General features: G+C 37.7%; 2 protein-coding genes and 1 long non-coding RNA gene across 9 annotated transcripts in view; 2 read left to right on the plus strand and 1 right to left on the minus strand.

The window, feature by feature from the left end:
* LOC144022271 (uncharacterized) lies at window positions 1-3,526 on the plus strand. Its single transcript, XR_013284297.1, has 3 exons — window positions 1-1,242; window positions 1,372-1,432; window positions 2,468-3,526. It is a non-coding gene; the product is annotated as an uncharacterized LOC144022271 (long non-coding RNA).
* LOC144022270 (uncharacterized) lies at window positions 1,016-11,455 on the minus strand. 6 transcript variants are annotated; one of them, XM_077526944.1, is made up of 8 exons: window positions 11,076-11,455; window positions 9,769-9,823; window positions 6,811-6,924; window positions 4,543-4,602; window positions 4,000-4,377; window positions 2,917-3,156; window positions 2,462-2,561; window positions 1,016-1,402 (listed from the first exon to the last, which is right to left on the minus strand). In XM_077526944.1, the coding sequence occupies exons 4-8, from the start codon at window positions 4,592-4,594 to the stop codon at window positions 1,342-1,344; spliced, it is 831 nt and encodes a 276-aa protein (XP_077383070.1). In that variant the 5' UTR covers window positions 4,595-4,602; window positions 6,811-6,924; window positions 9,769-9,823; window positions 11,076-11,455; the 3' UTR covers window positions 1,016-1,341. The 6 variants fall into 6 exon arrangements, 5 of the variants coding, with proteins under 5 accessions (XP_077383070.1, XP_077383071.1, XP_077383069.1 ...); XM_077526945.1 differs by lacking the exon at window positions 6,811-6,924 and having other exon boundaries at window positions 9,775-9,823; XM_077526943.1 differs by lacking the exon at window positions 6,811-6,924.
* LOC144022269 (uncharacterized) overlaps window positions 10,879-19,881 on the plus strand; it is an 18,714-nt gene continuing 9,711 nt past the window's right edge. The window contains exons 1-4 of one of the 2 annotated variants that reach the window (XM_077526940.1): window positions 10,879-10,981; window positions 11,164-11,221; window positions 13,643-13,978; window positions 18,388-18,651. In XM_077526940.1, coding sequence (XP_077383066.1) covers window positions 11,182-11,221; window positions 13,643-13,978; window positions 18,388-18,651 — 640 coding nt within the window. In that variant the 5' untranslated portion in view covers window positions 10,879-10,981; window positions 11,164-11,181. Of the gene's footprint in view, window positions 10,982-11,100; window positions 11,222-13,642; window positions 13,979-18,387; window positions 18,652-19,881 lie in introns of those variants that run through there. The other variant, XM_077526941.1, reaches the window with a different exon arrangement.

Consider the following 19,881-nt stretch of genomic DNA (forward strand, 5'->3'; position numbering starts at 1 on the left):
TTGTAGCATGTAGCTAGCTTCGTGTAGTGATTCGGATTCGGCCGTTCATCTTTGTAGCTCCACTGAGCTGACAGCATACTTTGGAAGTAGCTGGAGCCGCAAGAGGACATCCGTATGTAGAGGCCGGCTGCAGAGACTGATGAAGATGATGATGAAGATGAGCTCGGACGTTAGCAACATTTGAGAGGCGTTTCCACCGGACGAGCAGGAGAGCTGCTTTTTCTAAACAGATGTTTGGCTGCCACTTTTCGAGAACATCATTGAATTGAATTACAACTAATAAAATGCAATCGACTGAATTTTAAAATAAACTGGACAAGGGATTAAGAAAATGGATGGCTATTCTAAAAATACATAGTTACGTGTGCTCCCTCTTGTGGTGTGCAAGAGAATTACCGCCCAATGTTCAATAATTTGCATTTTAATCGGAGTGTGATTTGTTTTCAAACTATCAGACATTTTTTTTTAAACAAAAAATTTGTAAGACCTTTTCATTGAATTGAACCATTAAATATATTTTCCTCTTAGTGCTGTGCTGGTGTTATAACTGCATGTTACAGTGGCTTAAAATAACATGAAATTGACTTTTTCAGAATAAAGTTTTTTATTAACATCTAGGCCTATTATGCAACTGTATTTTGATGTTGGCGGTACAGAACTTGAACTATTTTTTATTTAATTTTTTTGCAATAATAATAGTAATAATAATAATAATAAAAGTTTGAAAAACAAAGCCAGTTCTACCCCAGACTTCGAAGCAAACTAATAAATATTTGTTCCTCCCCTGGTCATCACTCTGGTGGCTTCTTTGTCAATTCTCTTGCTACCCGTAACCTTTTGCAAACAAATGGTTCACTGGCTAAGAGGCCTAAACAGGACTCGTGGTTGCTATGACAACCAAGGTTGTCTCACACACTTTAAAATGATGCTGTATACAAAATGCAATCTGGACAATGTGAACTCCAAAACAAGCAAATTCATTCTCAATGTATTCTGACACGAAAGGCACCATAAGTGACATTATGAGCATTTCTGCTTTATTTTTCATAGAAACAGTAGAAAATATCCATGTAGCATCTTGCTCAAATGCTTAACTGCAATTTTCTGCAGTTGCGTGTGTTTATATACAAGCGTTTGTGTTTTCTCATGTTCTATTTGCGTTCCCAGGAAGATGACCGATTGGCTTAAAGTCACAGTGTCAAGTGTGGCCCAGCAGGAGGCAGTGTAGATACAGACTACAAGGTGCACACTCCTGATATTGGAGCACAAGTCTCCTGGTGACAATAGAAAGACTTCCTCAAATTAATTATGTGCATTTCCTGTCCCCCCTTTTGGCACTATTTAAATGTTGTCGTCCATATGTTCTCGCAGACGGTCCCCTCGGTTCCTGTTCCGGTACCTCCTGGGAAGGAAAAACAGTCAAAGAAATCAGGTACAAGCACACACAAAAACAACACATTTAAATCTTGCACAGTTTTGTTGTTGCAGGTCTGGAATGTAGGATTAGTTAGTAAAAAAAAAAAAAAAAAAAAAAAAAAATCATTAGGACAAGTTGACCTTTGACATGGCCAAATGGCTTCATACCAAAATGGCAGACTTCCTGTGTCGTTTGCGGCATCTCTTCTTGAGTTTTTTGTAGGTCGACTCATGATAGACACACCTAGCAAATTTCATGTAGCTACTAGGGATGTAACAATATCCAAACATCACGATATGATATCACGAAATGAAGGTATAATTATCACGATATTGTGGGGAGGTTGGCGATACAAAAAAAAAGTCACAATATTGTATATTATTGTATAATATTGGCTTTTTTTTAACAGATGTGCTGCTTTTATTATCGTGACATGACACCGGCGGTATATTGTAGGAGTTTTAATAACGTGAAATTGCCTTTGTGGCTGACTTTCCTGAAAATTCTACCAATGCCAAAAAAAAAAAAAAAAAAAAAGGCAGTTTCTGGTCAATTTAGCGCTGTTATCCATTTGTGTAGTAGAATTCATACAAATCTAGTAGAAATTGGACAAAATTTGTGTTCAATCCAAAGGTTGAACTAGCGCAACAAATGCTAATTAGCGGGCTAAAGGCTAAGCTATGAGGTAATTTAAATTAGCAGTATTTGCATTACTTTTTTTTCTCTTTTTTTTAGGAGAATAAATATATGCCTGTCAGTATTGTTGTATTATCTGTATATATGTGTTGCCACCACTTTTGTACAAATATTAAGGTTGAGAAATGGCGTGACATTGATGCTTGTTATGCTAACTAGTCTATGGTGGTTCCCATTACGTGTTAGCATTGAGCTAAAAGACTTTTGTAAGACAGACATTTTGGTTCTGTTTTATGATTAGTTTGACAGTAAACTCCACGTAGAAATAGCAAGAAAGATGTTGAATCTTTTTTTTGTTTTTTTTCCCTTCAAAATTCATTCACTATTTTTTTTTTTGTATGTGTGTACCTCCAGAGTAGAAATGCCAGACCTCCTCCTAAGATCTGCAGCACCACCAGACAAACAATAGCCACCGTCGAGCCGCTGATGCCGCTTTGTTCACACGGTGCTGCGCAACAGGGGGAAAGGAAATCGGACATGGTTGCCCAGAAGGTTGGAAAGGAAGGGAGGAATCAACACAAGGACGGTTTGAAAGGAAGGAAGGATGCAAGGAAGGGAGAAAGGGAAGAATGGGAGGGGTGAGGAAGGACACAGGAAGGACAGAATTTGATTGCTGCTATTTTTCAGGTCTCCACCAGGTTAACGCTCGACTCATTTATCAGTCTTTTAGCTTTTTTTAAAATTGCAAAAAAATCCACTGATAAATATCTATATTTTTTTGCATTATCACATAAAATAATAATGACAATCACCCCCCCAAAAAAGGCAGATTTTTTCCGATGTTTCTAAACATGTGCCCGTACCGGCCGTGTAGGTGGCGGAGCTGTAGCCCATCTTGTTGCTGACCACGCAGGTGAAGTGGCCGCAAATGGGCAACTTGGTGACCACCAGGGTGGCGCCGTCGGGGGAGACGCGGCCCACGCCGGCGGTGACGGCGTCGCGCTCGTGCAGCCAGCTGAACCGGGGCTCGGTGCCCCACGCCTCGCCGCACACCAGCGACGAGTGCGACACGTTGATGCTCACCGTCACGTGGTGCACCGCCTCTGTCGCGCAAACGCGCGCAAACGTCACACATTTGAATTTTGAAAGAAAGTCACGTTTAAATGCCATTACAAAACTAAATATACATTCTAAATATAATAATTTATCATAATATAAATCTAAATATAATAATTTCTAATATAAATTCTAAATATAATAACTTCTAATATACATTCTAAATCCAATGATTTCTAATATATCATAATAATATAATAATAATAAAATAATAATAATATAATTTATCATAATATAAATTCTAAATCTAATAATTTGTAATATACATTCTAAATATAATCATTTGTAATAACATAAATTCAAAATATAATCATTTCTAATACAAATTCTAAATATAATCATTTCTAATATATAATAATAATAATAATAATAATAATAATTTAGCATAATATAAATTCTAAATATAAGAATTTCTAATATACATTCGAAAAATAATTTCTAATAATATACGTTTTAAATATAATTTCTAATAATATACATTCTAAATATACGGTAATAATTTCTAATATAAATTCTAAATACAATAATTTCCAATATACATAATAAAAAAAAAAAATATATATTAAATAACATGAAAGTTCTTGTCATATTTTCTCATAGAAATGCAATTGAAAGTGGAATTCAAAAATTCATAAATCAAAATATATTCAGGGATTTTTAAAAGAATGTGAAAGTCACATTTAATTGCTATTACAAGATTAAATGAACTGTTATTCACTGCCAGCCCATTAAAAATGAATCTTTGACGTCTATAGCAGTCTATGGCTGTGAATATGTTTAAAAAAACAAAACAAGATACGGTGTATACGTTATCAGACATCTAACCTCACCGTACTCTCTGACGATGCACCTCGCCGTGCTGGATTGCCCCGCCTTGCCCGTCGCGGTGACGGCGTAAACCCCCACGTCGGCTTTGCCGTAGTTGCTGACGTGCAGGACGCTGGCCTCCCGCTCCACGCTGGCGCGCACGTTGGGTCGGGTGGCGGCGCACTGGACGGCCAGTGGGAGGCTCCCGCCGGGGCAGGCGGCCAGCGCCGCCCGCCCGTCGGGGGCGCCGCTCTCGGCTTGCCGCTCCCAGGTGACGGCCGCCAGCTCGTCCGGCGATCCGTACTGGATGTGGGCGCGGAGGACCAGGGTGGAGCCCGGGATGATGTACATGGGCTCCTCGTTGGAGATGTGCACCGAGATGCACTCCAGCCCACTGGCAACTACATTTATTATTAGAACAAAAAATGATGGCAAATGTTCCTCATGATGTCACTCAAAATTGTTGAGTAGTGGGTGGAGCAAATGACGTGTGCTTACCGTCAAACGTGTTGTCCGGTACACGGGACAATAGTCAACGTGAACAAAACAAGCAATACATCACTTACACAGTAGCAGCAGTGTGGCAGCTCTCCAGCACAGGAAGTCCATTCGGGCCATGACGCCAGCTGATGTGGACACACAACACGTGTGCACGTCAACGTACATTCACAAATGAGATTTCATCAAGGTAGATTTTTTTTCTTGGCATTCAGAAAACAATGCGAAAAGGTTTTCTGCTCATGTTGTCTGTTTATTAGCTAGAATGGTTGCTTTAAAAAAAAAAGGGGGGGGGCAAGCGGAGGTAAAGTTGAACTAAGTTGTCAACACTTTTGTAAACAAGCTCCATCTGTTCACAGCCATGTTGTTCGTAAAAGCAGTGCACCTGATTTGAAATTCAGAAGCTGATAAAATGGGAAGGAACATAAAAAAAAGTATACATTTACATATACGTATGTACATACAGTATTTAGACCCATGTATTAGGGATGTAACGATAACGGCAATATCGTGATATCGCGATATTAAAACTCCCACGATATATCGTCACGATATTAAAAGCAGAACATCTGTTTAAAAAGTCAGGTTGGTATCCATTTGTTCAAGCACCCTCTGGTAGCTAGTTTTTTTTTTTTTAGTGCAGTTTAATTTTCATAAGGCATGTTTTGACCTTTTTTGTTTACAATCCAAACCAATGGTCAGATGAAGGGGCACTCAATGTGTGCTTGCATTAGCAAGTAAGTGCCTCAATATTATATTTTTATAATGATAATTTTTTATAGTATTTTATATTTTTCATTACTGTATTGCACAAAAGCACAACATAATTTCTTTTAGGATGATCTCATTTTTTGTCAATTTTGTGACCTTTTTCTGTATCGCCAACCTCCCCACAATATCGTGATAATTATTGGACCGTGACCTTCATATCGCGATATCGTTACATTTGGATATTGTTACATCCCTAATATACATATTTACAAACAAACACATTAACATCTATATTAGGGGTGTCACAAAAAAACTTTTAATCGGAGAATTGGTTTTGATTTAAACTAACCAAATTAAACGGTTACTTTTTAAAATGTACTGTCCTTGAATCTATCATGATTATATATTGAATCGTCTTTTTTGAGTGATGCATACCAGGTATCAATCAATTTGATGTTGTTGCTAATTTGCTGTTTCTTTAAATGTAATTATCTTGAATAGTTTGAGCTTTAGATAGCTTTTACAACTTGTTACATAAAATAAGTATAGCCGTACCATATATATATATATATATATATATATATATATATATATATATATATATATATATATTAGGGGTGTGAATTGCCTCGTACCTGACGATTCGATTCGTATCACGATTCACAGGTCACGATTCGATTCGATACCGATTAATCCCGATACGAATTTATAAGTCGATTGTTGCGATTTCTTTTCATTCAAATTTAGAAAATACTAATCAGTAAGCTTGTAGAGTGTAAGATTTATATGAAAATGTATTATTTATTTATCTGAAATTTCAGTCTTATAGAGGTTGTAATCTGTTTCATGTTTAAACAGCATTAAAATAAAATATTAAGGCTTAATGTTCCGTTCATATAACATTCTTCCATGCTTAAGGTGTGAATCCTAAAAAAAAAAAAAAAAAAAATGATTTTGCCTATTATTGAATCGATTCGAGAATCGCGCGATGTAGTATCGCGATATATCGCCAAATCGATTTTTTTTAACACCCCTATATATATATATATATATATATATTAGATCTTTTTAGTTGTAGTAGTATCAACAATTAGACAGACAGAAGTGATGGTAAGCCCTTTTTGTGACATTTCAAATAAATTTAGAACCTAAAATGAATGTTAGATTAATAATATTTGACTGACTTGAAATTTCTCACATCCCTTTCACATGTTTTTCGTTGGCATGGTTTTGCTGTAATTCTGCTAACAAATATCAACAGACTCTTGCAAAACAAAAATCACTTTTGCACCTGGCAGCTGTTAAAACAACAATTATGTCAGGCAAATGTTTTGTTTCATCCCGTTTCACGGCCAACGATAGCAACGCGTTTGGCGCGATCGCAACTTCCACATAAAGGCTCACCACCAGCATCAACATGAAGCCAATCCAATCCGAGCCTGAAACTTCACCCACCTTCCCAAAACGTTCGCTTTCCCAGCAGTCAAAGTTCAGGGCGGTTGGCTGCCAAAGTGCCCCAAAAATGCCAAATGAAAAAACGTCAGCACATAGCCAGAAAGGTGGCGTGGAGACGGACTTGGAAGAGAAGAGTTGGTGAAAACGTGCCCGAGCGAGCGAGGCGTCACCTTGTTTTCAAGCCGTTTCCTCGCGCTGGACTCCACCTCGCTTTCCTGTGTATGATACACTACCAGCTTCCTCTGGCCTCCAGCTAGACGTTTCTATTGTGAAAACGAGCGCTCCTGCAAAAGCGGCACAAGCGCACAGAAAGGCCTCGAAAGCAAACAGCGAAACAAGTCTGTAACCACGGTGACACAATTTGACAGATCTGCATGAGAAAGTTCCCTTTGGAAATGACGGGTCGAGCTTGTGATTTTTTGGGCCATGAAATGTCACGTTTATACAAATCATTTATGATGTAGCTAAAATGAATGTTGAAATTTCTCACGAAAGTCGGAATACGAAAATAGAACCCGTTCTAGTTGTGTGAGAAATTTCAAGCCAGTTAGAGTTGTGGGCACCTAAAATTCATGTTCTATAAATGTTTGAAACACTTCTCAAACTGTAGTAATATGAATTATGCACGTATCATGTTAAATATTCTGACTTAGAATTTGACACAATAGCTTTGCTGTGATTTTTAAAAAGATATTGGCGTAAAAACATTAATTCACGTATAACAAAACGTATGGTGTTCCCCAGGGTTCAATTCTGGGGCCTTTACTGTTTTCACTATCTGCTGCCCTGGATTTCGTCTTAAAGGAGAAGTCAACCCCCATTTTTTTTGGGACAATCATATGTTGTCTGAAATTGGCTGGCAACCAGTTCAGGGTGTCCCCCGCCTACTGCCCAAAGCCATCTGGGATAGGCTCCAGCTCCCCCGCGACCCTTGTGAGGGATAGTATGTTGTATGCAGCTCTACTAGTCTATATATGGTAGTCTGGTTAATATTGTGTGAGTGGAATATGCAAATCCAGCCTTTTTTTTTTTAATAGGGATGTAACGGTAAGGGCAATATTGTGATATTAAAACTGCCACAATGTCGTCGTCGTCATGTTCGCGATATTTAAAAGCAATCCATCTGTTAAAAAAAAAGTCAGGTTGATTTCCATTTGTGCAGGTCTACCACCCTGTGGTGGCTAGTTTTTTTGTGCAATTTAATTTTCGTTAGGGATGTTTCGGCCTTTCTATGTTTAAAATCTATGCTAATCGTCAGATGATCATCGTAATATGCTTGTGAACCGAGTCAATATGTGGAGGAACTCAATGTGTGCTTGAATTAACAAGTAAGGGCCTCAATGCATTGCTGTTATGTACAAATCACAATATTGTGTTTTTTTTTTTTTTTTACTATGAGCTTTTTTTTTCTTTTTTCTTTTTTTTTTACAATATTGTGACCTTTTATAAATATCGCCAACTTCCCCACAATATTGTGATAATTATCATTTTGTGACCTTCATATCGTGATAATATCGTTATCATGATGTTTGGATATCATTACATCCCTACTTTTTTTTTTTTTTATCCATCTCAGGGGGCGGCCATTTTCCCACTTGACGTCGAGTGAAAATGACATCACGGTTGCTCAGGTAACAACCAATCACAGTGCGGCTTCAGAAAACGGGTGAGCTGTGATTGGCCCTGAGCAACTGTGATGTCATCTTCAGTCGACAGCAAGTGGCAAAATGGCCTCCCCCTGAAATGGATAAAAATGGCTGGATTTTGCTTCATAACTCATATTCCACATATCTAATATTAATCAGACTGGTAAGGTCACTTTAAGAAAATAGCGGTGGTTGTTTTAAAGTGCTTTTATAAATAATGTTGAGTTGAGTGATGGTAGCTATTAGCTATCTAGCCAAAATGTAGGAACACTTCCGTAATTTGAAGGCTGATTGACTTAAAATTTGATTTGGTCTCAGGAAGCGAACTGGCGAACTTTGAGTCACAGGCCGCATTCCTGCCCACTGTTCCAACGCTTGATCGCAGTATTCTTCTGAAGGGAAACCAGTTACAATGTAGGACATGGAAGCCATAAAATACTCTTTGTGCTACTGTCTTGTTATGCCCCCACGAGCGAGAACAATATTGTGAAGCTGGGGGAAAAAAAAAAAAAAAAAGTCATGTGAATTTCTCCCTGTGTGTCCGCATTCCCCCGGGACTATTGTTCGGCCATATTAGGCGAGTGGCGGCGCGGCCATTACCGCGAGATTAGACTGTTTTGTCAACCTCCTTCCCAGCAAGTGAGCGTGAGGCATAATGACATCGCTTATCGACGTGGGGGAGGCACGACAACGAGCGATTATGATGATTATTTGAATGCAACGCCTCCTCGCAGAGTGTTCATGAACAATCACACAGCTCTCACTCCCACCGGGCGCTATTATTACTGCTTTTAACCAGCAGGGGGCACTGACACACAAGATGAGCGCACGCATGCTGTCCTGCAGTGCCATCATTGTCCACTTTTGTTTGGATGAACAATGCCATGCGGTAACCATGGCAATATAAACAACATGCAGACCAACACTTTTGAGTTGTGTGAGAAATTTCAAGCCAGTCAGATTTGTCCTCAGACATCTTATAACCTAATTTTATTTATTTATTTATTTTTTTATTTAGTCAGCTAATTTTTCTCACATGCACGTATGCACGTGCTTTTTTTTTTTTCTTCAATTCATATTCTATGGAAGCATGGAACTGCCAATGTATTTATTTATTCATTTATTTATTTTCCATTTTTGACTGGCAACATACATGCAAATGTGTTCAAACATCTTATAACCTAATTTTAATAATAATTATTTATTTTATATATATTTAAAATCATCAAATTTTGCTCACATGCACGTGCTTTTTTTTGTAATTCATATTCTATAGAAGCATGGAACTGGCAATGTATTTTATTTATTTATTTATTTGTTTATTTTTACTTTTTATGACTGGCAACATACTTGCAAATGTGTTCAAACATGATTTAGTTTTGACATTTTTTCCCATAATGCAACGGGGTATTACTTTGACCATAGGACAAACTATTTAATTACATTGTACTGAAAAAAATTTTATTCTAAATGTAAACAAACCTTGACCTTGAATGAAAAATGCCAATATAACACCTCTTCTCAGCAATGTTGTGCCCTGTCGGAAGAAAAAAAAAAAAAAAGACATCAGACGCTAGGGTATACTCATTCCCATGTACTATATGTTTATCATTAAATCAGCGGCATGTTGAAGGGCACTGGAGAAAGCAAAGCAAAACAACGCCAAAGAGTTTTAATAATTGAACAGCTTCTTCCTTTGACCTTGTTCCTCTCACATAATGCCTCAGCCGGCTGGAAGGAAGCGTTTGGGAAGAAGGCGATTAAGAGTGAACATTGCCTACAGTGCAGCTTTGCAGCAGACAAATTGTTTGTTCGCTCACTTTCTTTCTTTTTTTTTTTTGCACATCCATATGGCTTGGTGCTAGAATAATTTTCTGCTAACTCATAAATACTGTTTGAGGGTTGGAAATGATTAGCTTTATTCATAATATAAAGCCATTAAATTAACATTTTTTAAAGCTTTGAGTTGTGTTGCAAAAAATGAAAGTGAGACACAAGGGACAAAATGCATTGGGCTCTATGGGACTTATCATAACAGATACTGTTTTTTTAATTAAATGTAATTATTTGTGGAAAAATAAATACCTTATCACTAATAGGTGCTTAGTGTTTTCTGCAGTTGAGTAAAATGCTCAGTTGCTCACGTGGTATTATACTGAAAAAAAAAAGATGAATACTGTATATTTTATGTAAGTTAAAAAATGCTCTGAAATAAATGCCTCCTACTAATAAATGCTTACTTACTGAGTTTTAATAAAAAAAAAATGTCCCAAAAGTATTGGAAAGAAAATGAGAACAAATTAAATCACCAATACTAAATTAAAATTTTAAATTTAATATATTTTCTTCAAATATGCTCACGGACAAGAAAAAAAAAAAAAGACCTATGATATTGACAAAAATAGTAAACCTCATGAAACTCGGATGAGAAACGAGCAAGTCAATATGCATTTGATAAGCGCGTTGCCCCCTTCAACATGGCCGCCACGTAAACACATCACGTAGCCGCAGATGTTTTCTATTTTCGCATTTTCAGGGTGCTGTCTCTTTAAGAGAATAGGTGCAACAGTTGACAGGTGAGTTTTGACAGGTGGTAGTGGCGGCAACCCGGAAGTTGACATAATTAGCTCAGCATCCCGAAACTGAGCATGACATTAATCACGTACTAAAATGCCCGTGAAGAGAACATGCGCGGGTAAGTTAATAATAAACTTATTAGTAATTCCGTAAACGAAGATTAGTCTCTGTTTATTTTAATGACGCAAACGCGGAAGTAGTTAGTAACTTACAGCATTAATTCCTTTTGTAATGTATCATAAAACTTGCTTGCAGGGGTTATTTTTTTGCTGATTTTAAAAAGTCAACTTTTGCCCACAGGGCATCCTGACTGGCGACATGAGACAACTTGTGGCCTTCGTCGGGATCTTGCTGGCAGGTAACAAAAAAACACGACACTCTCTTTTTCCTCCAGCTTTCAGAAAGCGCCCCAAATGGCCACCGAGTCGATGACGTGGGAAGAAAACAAGACGAGCCGCGTGGTATTTCAAACACGTCCACGGGAGGTGGGGAAGAAGAAGAAAAAAAAGATCCTTCAAACCGCAAAGTCGCCTTCCCTTCATTTGTCTTCCCTCCCAAACTAGAGCAACCGCATTCTCGCCGTGACGCCTTCAGTGCCTCATCTCGTGCTCGTGATTCTGACTATTCATTAATGAGACAGTGATTGTTTAACGATTTAAACTGCGTTTAGCGCATTAATGCTTGTAATTAACGTTAATTAATGACAATAATATCGTATTGACCTTGTTGAGCCAGTGTAAGAAGGCCTGATTTAATTGCTCATTTCTAGTTTAGAGATATCTGTTTTTACCCAGCGAAGCGTTTGACCCTGAATGCAACACCTCAGTTCCGGTGGTTGCCAAAATAAACACAACTTTTATAGTGCTTTTCAAGTAATTATTGACATTTTAAAAACAATAAAATGTTGTTTTACTAAAATAAGTATTACATTGACAAAATCATTAAAGAACAAAACAAAAACTATGGCTTGTTCCCCAACTGCAAAAAGTACACGGTGTTTATTAGGGGTGATGTTTTTTATTTTCTTTCTTTTTAAATATTTTATAACAAATAGTCATCTATTTAGTGTTTTTGATAAATGTCAATATATTTGATGATAATAATCATCATAACCATGCTAATAAATACCTTATATTGTTATGCTATTGTTTGTCATTTCTTCCCCACAAATAAATAATATAATATTTGGTAAGAAATATTTACAAAATAAAGTAGTTTATAGTATTGTCTTATACGTTACCTTGTTGGTAAATGAATGGACAACATTAGTTGCCAATTTGCTTACCTGCCAAGTGTACCAGTCATGTATTAATTTAAATATAGAATACATATAAATATGAATAATTAATAAAATGTTTCGATTTATATTGCAGCTTTTATTTGTTCCACTTATCTTTCCTGCAGATAATTTTAACATTAAAATTATATTTATTGTAGTTAAAAAGATTATTTATTGTTCACTTAATTTTCTGGAAACGAGAAAGCCATAATTTGATTTTAAGCCATTGAGACAAGCAACAAGCTCCTCAAATGGAATGTTTAATGTCTTTAAAAGCATGCATAATGTTAACAAAATATGTGGTGGTGTTTTTTCTGCCACTTGTCACAGGCCTGACACTCCCACATGAAGAAAGAAAGAAAGAAAGAAAGAAAGAAAGAAAAAAAACACAAGCCATAGTGTCAAAGTTATCTACGTGTTTGCGTCGCAGCAAACGGGCGGAGAAAATTAGGCGGCGGGAGTTTGAATTTACATTTCAATTTGCTGGTCGTCCGGCGCCCGCCGTTCATGCATGAGAGATAATAATTCAAGTCGTAATCGCCGACATTCTCATTTAATTAAATAGTCATTTTCCCCCGCTGCCTATTGAAAATTGATTTGGCAAAATGGTGATTGAGCCCACCACGCAGTGTGAGGACGTTCTGCCAAAGTCTGTTTTACCTTTTCCCCTAATCGAGCTTCTTTGAAATCATAAATAATGCACAGTCATTAACTTGGCTATGGAAATATGAAGTAATTGGACTTTGGAGTCCTTCCTGAATGTGAATCGTGCTTGTTCTTTGTGTAAATACACACTCGTATATGGACGTTATGGGGACATTGCTTGCTTGTTATCATTAATTAAACAAGTAGGTCAGGATCATTGCTGCAAATTGTTTCTGCTCGTTTTAGAGCTGAGGAAACTCCAGAACAATACAACTAGTCTGTTCCAGGGTCAAAATGTTAGTCATAAAAACAATATTATAAGTCTAAAAAAAACTGATAACCACCAATAGAAATAAATAAAACTTGAAATAATCCACAATAAAAAAAACAATCCACTGCACACTCCGTTACATGTACAGCATGTCATATTATGATGTGATTGCTCCTCTGAGACAGTTTTTAATGATACACGCAACCTTGCACAAGACAACCAGAACAACTCTCAATAATTCACAGTGAAAAAAAAAAAAAAAGTCCATTGCATTCAATCATGCAAAGGTCCTTGCACTCACAATATACAGTAGGTGTATTGATTTAATTTGATGGCTCTTCTGACCAGTTTTGCTAGGTAACCCCATCCTTGCACAATCGAAATAAGCAAAACAACTCGCAATAATCCACAGTCAAAAAAGTCCACAGTGTGCACGGGTACATGCACCTGAAAAGTCCTAAGTAATGCGATTTCTCAATTTATCACTTAATGATAACCTCCAATGTGTTTATTGCCTTGAAATAATCCACAACATAACCCTTATGGTCACGCATCTGATTTTCCACCATCACGTTTGCTTCCAGTCCTGGTACGGGCGCAGGACCAGATCCAGATCCAATTCCAGACTGACCCCGTGCTGGTGCTGAGCGGCAGCGAGATCCAGTTCACGGTGCTGACCGTGCCGGACGTGCTGTCCATGACGTGGCTGTACGAGGGTGTGACGCTGGGCCTGTTCGCCGGCGGCTCCTCCGTCATCAACGAGGTGGCGCAGTTCCGCGGCCGCGTCACCATCACGGCCACGCAGCTCCGAATCGGGAGCGCCCAGCTGGGGGACGCCGGCTCGTACACGGTGGAGGTGGTCCCGCTCGCCTCCACGGGCCTCACGCCAAACTCCAGATCGGTGCCGCTCAGAGTTTTTGGTAAGGATTGACAAAAGAAAGCATCAATTATATGATAGATTGTATACTGCGCACACGCCTGTTTGGGCTGCAAAATTGCATTGTGAGCATTGTGCCCATGGACATTTTTGTTTGACTCTGAGGATTATTTCAAGTCGTTAGACTTTCTATTGTACAAGGTCATGACTTACTGGTGAGAAGAGTGATTGTATTTTAACAGGTACATTACTGAGTGTACTGTGAACTATTTATTCTGACTGTGGATTGCTTCGACTGGTTCAATTTATGTTTATTGTTCAGTGTGGATTACTTTGACTGGTTCGGTTTACGTTTATTGTTCAAAGTGGTTGCTTACATTGAATAACTGGTTCGAGGCAACATCGCAGTAATTAAAGGATGATACTACATTCTGCATGTACCTGTGTGGAGACTATGGATTTTTTTGACTGTGGATTATTTTGACTGGTTCTATTTATTTCTATTGTGGAAGTTGGTGGCTGACATGAATAACAGGTGAGACGAACAATAGCAGCAATTAAACAATGATATTGAATTTTGCATGTGCATGTGGTGACTATGGAGTTTTTTGACTGTGGATTATTTTGACTGATTCTATTTATTTCTATTGTGGAAGTTGGTGGGTGACATGAATAAGTGGTGAGCTGAACAATAGCAGCAGTTAAACGATGATATTGAATTTTGCATGGGGACTATGGACTTTGTTGACTGTGGATTATTTCTAGTCATTCTGTTTATTTCTATTGTGCAAGGTGGCGGTTATCATACATAACTGGCAAGAGGCATGATGACCACGTTAATCTTGACTTTTTCATTGTGCAGAAATGTGTCCAAGTAAGACCTGCACTTTTTTTTTTTAACTTTAGATTATTTTGCGTGATTCTGTCTATTTCTACTGTGCAAGGTGGCGGCCTGGAGAGAGGAGCAGTTGCATTATGTGACAAATAACTTGTGCACATGTCCGTGCTTGATGTGGATTATTTTTATTTTTTTTGACAGTGGTGGATTTTAATTATCTAGTCATTTTAATTATTTCTATTGTGCAAGGTAGTTGTGATCACTTGTATAATTGGTGAGAGGAGTAATCGCATTCATCATGACATTGTGCGCTTATATAACCTAGTCTACCTTGTGGATTATTTCTACTCATCCTCACTCAATTGCTATGCAGCGCACACACGCACACTCTTAGATGTGTCACAGCGCACTTTGTATTATATTTACCTGCACTATTTGCATTGATTTCCATAAAGGCCGATCCTGCGAAAGGTCTATTGTGATCATCCCACGTCGCTGCCGTCCAGCCCGCCTCCATTTCCCCAGCGCCATCGCTAATGGCGTGACGGGTGGAGCAAATTATTGCCGAAAAGGTTGCGACGGCGAGCTCGCTGATGAGCGCGCCGATGTCACGTCCTTGTGCGTCTGGCACAAAATACCACACGTCTGCAGTTCAGTTGAGTTAGCAGGGCGGCTGGAAAAGGAAAACAGCAGTTGTCGCCTTTAGAGACGTTCGGGATCATTTCCTTCATCAACATAATCAGGGAGATGATTTATACAATCAATTGTACAACAATAAATGCCTTGTATCAACAAGAGACAGATGCAAAAATTGCTTTGATTTAGTTGTAGGAGATTGACTATTATTAGCATCAAAACAATGTATTAATGATAATATTACCTACGTCATACTTTTAAATAATTTTATTTATAGGCATCTTTCAGAACACCAAAAGACGGTACATATGACCAAATTAAAACTAAGGGATGAGTACCGGGCCGATACCGGCCTTATTTCAAGCTATCCGGTACTCCTGAAGGATGCTGATACCAGCTACTGATACTTAAAGCAAAAAATAATAAATAAATAAAAAATCTGACATGATGTAAGTCTTCCTCGCCAGTAGTTGGTGCTACACTGTGGCCGTTCTATGAATCATCCATCACGTGCACCAGAAAGTACTAATTCTATACTCGAGTGAAAACTTGTACTGGTATCGCTATCAATAGTATAGTAAAATCAATTTATTAATAGATTAGTATATACTTTGTTTTCTTTGTTATTTAATTGCAAAACTATTCTAATAATTGTTTAAAGGCAACTTTCAGAACACCCAAGTATTCTGTATGTATAACCAATGAAACAAGTTCAAATCATTTTTTGTTTCTAATATGTTAATTAATTAACAAATAAACCATTTCTTTGTGTGAAAATAAATATATTCAAGTTTTTTTGCAATTTGAAATAAAGTATTTCTCATAACATATTAAAAACAATATTTATAAAGATAAATTCTACGTATAATCTACCCATCCATCTATTTTCTTAACTTCTTTTCCTCACAAGGGTCGCAGGGGATGCTGGAGCCTATCCCAGCTGGCTTCAGGCAGTAGGCGGGGTACACACTGAAGTGGTTGCCAGCCAATCCAGGGTCTACGTGTAATATTATGCAAAATCTATCTAACTGTTATTTACTCGTAGAATGCAGTAAATTGTATTAGTGTAAGTTCAGTTATGAATTGAAACTGAAATTGGGGAATTTGTGCAACTAATAAACTATCTGGTCCTACGTTCACAATCACAATCCTTTGAAAAGCCAGCGTCCACTTGCATCATCAATACTTGATGTTTGCGGTTCATCCTTGAGGCTCTGCTCCCTGCGCAGTGATTAAACTCGGGCCGGCCGCCAGCCAGCGTCTCTGCGCCACTCATTCATCTGGCCTTTATTCACCATCTGTGCCCGCACCTGCGTGCTCTATCCTCACCACAAACATCAAACCAACCCTCTGTTGCACTGTCCCCGCTAGATTGCTTGCTTTTATTTGTGGAACGTATCGACTTGTCCGTTGCAGAAATTCACGAAATCGACGGTTTGTCACGATCGCGTTTTTAAATGTGTTTTTGCCGTATATAGTGGTACCTTTTACTTAGACGGGCTCTAACTTAAAAAAAAAAATCAGGTTATGGGCCTGAATTTGACATACAAGCAAGTTTCAAACGTGTCAATTACAATACGTTTATGCCCTTGCATGTGGGAAAGGAGAGCCACATTCGCTGATTCACTTTTAGCCATTTATGGAATGGGACAAAAAGTCAAACACACAAATACGAAAGTGGAACACTTGCAAGGATCTGCCATCTCCAGCTCCTGATGTCTCTCTGTAGGCCACGCCCCCTTGCATCCACGATACAAATATTACAGTACATGCAGTAGGCCTACTTGCAATCGTAAATATACATACTGCATATTACATATTAGGGCTGTGCAATTAATCAAAATGTAATCACAATTTTATATTTATTATCCTCCACAATTACAAAATATTGTATAATCATAAACAAAAATAAGATTATTAATACTAATTTTGAGTTGTTTAAATGTATATGTTTGCACCTTGTTTTATTTTAAAATGACTAAATTATCTAGACAAAGTGAAATTTCTGCATAAATTCCGTGGAAATGCTGAAAGCTGAATGCTAATAAAATATTTTCTAAGTGAGATTTGAACCGACACACTTGTCTCCGTAACGCCAGGCAAGTATTTAACAAGTGAGCTAACTTGGCTTGTTGAAAATCATGGCTAATGGCCTATTTATATGGAAAAGTCTTATCTGAAATTACCCTCCATTCATTTAGATGGAAAAATGGAACTGATATCCAATGGAAAAATGCAATAAAATAAAATTCATGCAATAGCGCCACCTAGGCATGCAGCACCCGCCATTCATTTAGATGGAAAAGTGGAACTAAGATAGTTGGTATACATGTAATCACGTAACATAATTGCCATGGGTACATTTGCAATATACAGTTGGAGGTGGGATTCGAACCCACGACCTCCTGGTTTACTGGACAATGTATTCTACCAAGTGTGCCACTGAGCAATAACACAGAGCTGATAATGATGAGAAGTTGTATGTATAGAAGTGGGCGTGGAAAGTGGGACTTAGAAAAAGTTCAATGTCAGTCCCATTTAAAATGAATGGGGGAAAGTTGATATTCAATATTAAATTGTGCAAATAGTGTAAGTACTGTGAAATCAGACGGTATATTCCCAAGACGGCGTGAATTTTGGACGCAAGTTGAAATTTGAGGGGTGTAAATCGGAAGTATTAAGTGGGAGTTATAACGCGGCAAAAAAGTGTGGAGAATAAAAAGCCGAATAACATATTTCAGCATTCACACAATAAATCTTATTTAGACTAAAAGGTACTTGCATAATTGTAGTGTTTCAAAGAAATGTATTATTTTTTATATGTAATTTGTATGTTTCAAAATGTTCTTGTTTTGTATGAAAAAACTAATGATCGTCCGAAACGTGATTTCACTTATTACCAAATTAACCGTGATTAATATTTTCTTCATTTACATATCCCTCATGGCGAGCAGCGATTCACTGTGTTTCTTGACTAGACGGAGTGTCCGGGGTGACGCTCACCGTTCCGTCGGTGGCGACGGAAGGGAGCAACATCACGCTAACGTGCAGCTCGGGTGGAAGCGAGCTCACCTTCCAGTGGGGAAAGGACGGCGTGGCCATCTCCGAAGACGGCAGGATCACCATCATCGGCGGGTCGCTGATCATCAACCCGGGCCAGCGTGGCGACGCCGGCGATTACACGTGCACCGTCAGCAACCCGGTCAGCGCCTCCGCCACCACGCGGAGTCTCACCGTCTTCTGTGAGTCAGCTTGCATTGTTATTGTGATCATTTTCTATAATTGTCGTTGAAATGAGGGGACGAAATCGGTTTGCAGAGGAATGGGAAGAAGACATTTGTGTAGTTTTCTTGTTTTTCTTTTTCTTTTTTTTATAATAAGAGAGCTCAGAATTGTTCATTCAGCAGTTTTATCGATTCATCATATCATAATCATTGCTCTATCTTTTTTTTTTTTTTTTTTAACTCATTAGTTCACTTAAAACCAAATAAAAATCATTACCCTTCACCTTAACCGGATACTTCGGATTCTCGCCAGAGTAGTCAAGTTCAGAAGGTCAGGAGACCAGAGGAAAGGTCAAAGGAAAGAAAGATGAATCAAAGTGAAATCCAGCATTAACCAAAACACCACCACCTGCCACCCACATGGTTACACAACCAGAATCTTACACCAACCCCAGAAACCTCTAGATTCCAACAGATTAGGGACATCTCAAGAGACCAGAGGAAAAACTAAAGAGAGGAAGGGGGGAGTTGTTTTTCTATTGTATTTGTACTTTTAAATGAAAAACCCCCCCAAAACATTTTAAAATTATGTATTAATTCTAACAAGACTAAAAAAAAACAACTTTAGTTACATAACTTTTTTTCATACTTTTACACCTGTTTACATAACATTTTCTAGACGAAATGCTACTTTTGTGTATTGTTACTTGATTTGCATAACACGTCAAATAATTTTCTCCTACTTTTGCGACTATTCAGGCAACGTTATGACTTTCTTACTCAAAGCTAAAACTTTTGAAATTTTTTTGACTATTTGTGTAACAGTCACAACTTTTTTTTTTTCCCCCAAAAAAATATAAACACAATTTCTCAATATTACAAATCTACCCTACTACTTTTTTTTTTTCCTCAAATAGATTATTTGCAATATTACCACAATTTTTTTCTCAGTTTTCCACATTTTTTCCTTTTTAAATTAGTAATTCAATTATTTGGTCAAAAAACATGTTACAGTTTGAAGAATAAAGTGACTTAAATGCAAAACTACATTTTTGTATTATGAGTCTGGGTTAAAAAAAATAAAATAAAAAAATAAAAAAATCTTAATTTCTGGCTAGCACTTGAATCTTATTGACAAAATTGAAAAAAAAAAAAGTTACGAGAATAAAATAAAATTGTAATTACCGTTTTTATTTTTTTAAACTACAAGTCTGTTCAGGGTATAAGTCACACCACCCAAAAAAATGA

This window comes from Festucalex cinctus, chromosome 7 (assembly GCF_051991245.1).
Source record: "Festucalex cinctus isolate MCC-2025b chromosome 7, RoL_Fcin_1.0, whole genome shotgun sequence".
In the NCBI taxonomy this organism is placed as follows: Eukaryota; Metazoa; Chordata; class Actinopteri; order Syngnathiformes; family Syngnathidae; genus Festucalex; species Festucalex cinctus.

Coding starts and splice junctions, on each gene's coding strand:
- LOC144022270 (XM_077526945.1), bottom strand. CDS start 4,594: ATGGCCCGAATGGACTTCCTGTGCTGGAGAGCTGCCACACTGCTGCTA. Junction 4,378..4,542: donor TGCCACACTGCTGCTACTGT/GTAAGTGATGTA, acceptor TAATAAATGTAG/TTGCCAGTGGGCTGGAGTGC. Junction 1,403..2,461: donor CTGGCATTTCTACTCTGGAG/GTACACACATAC, acceptor TTTCCTTCCCAG/GAGGTACCGGAACAGGAACC.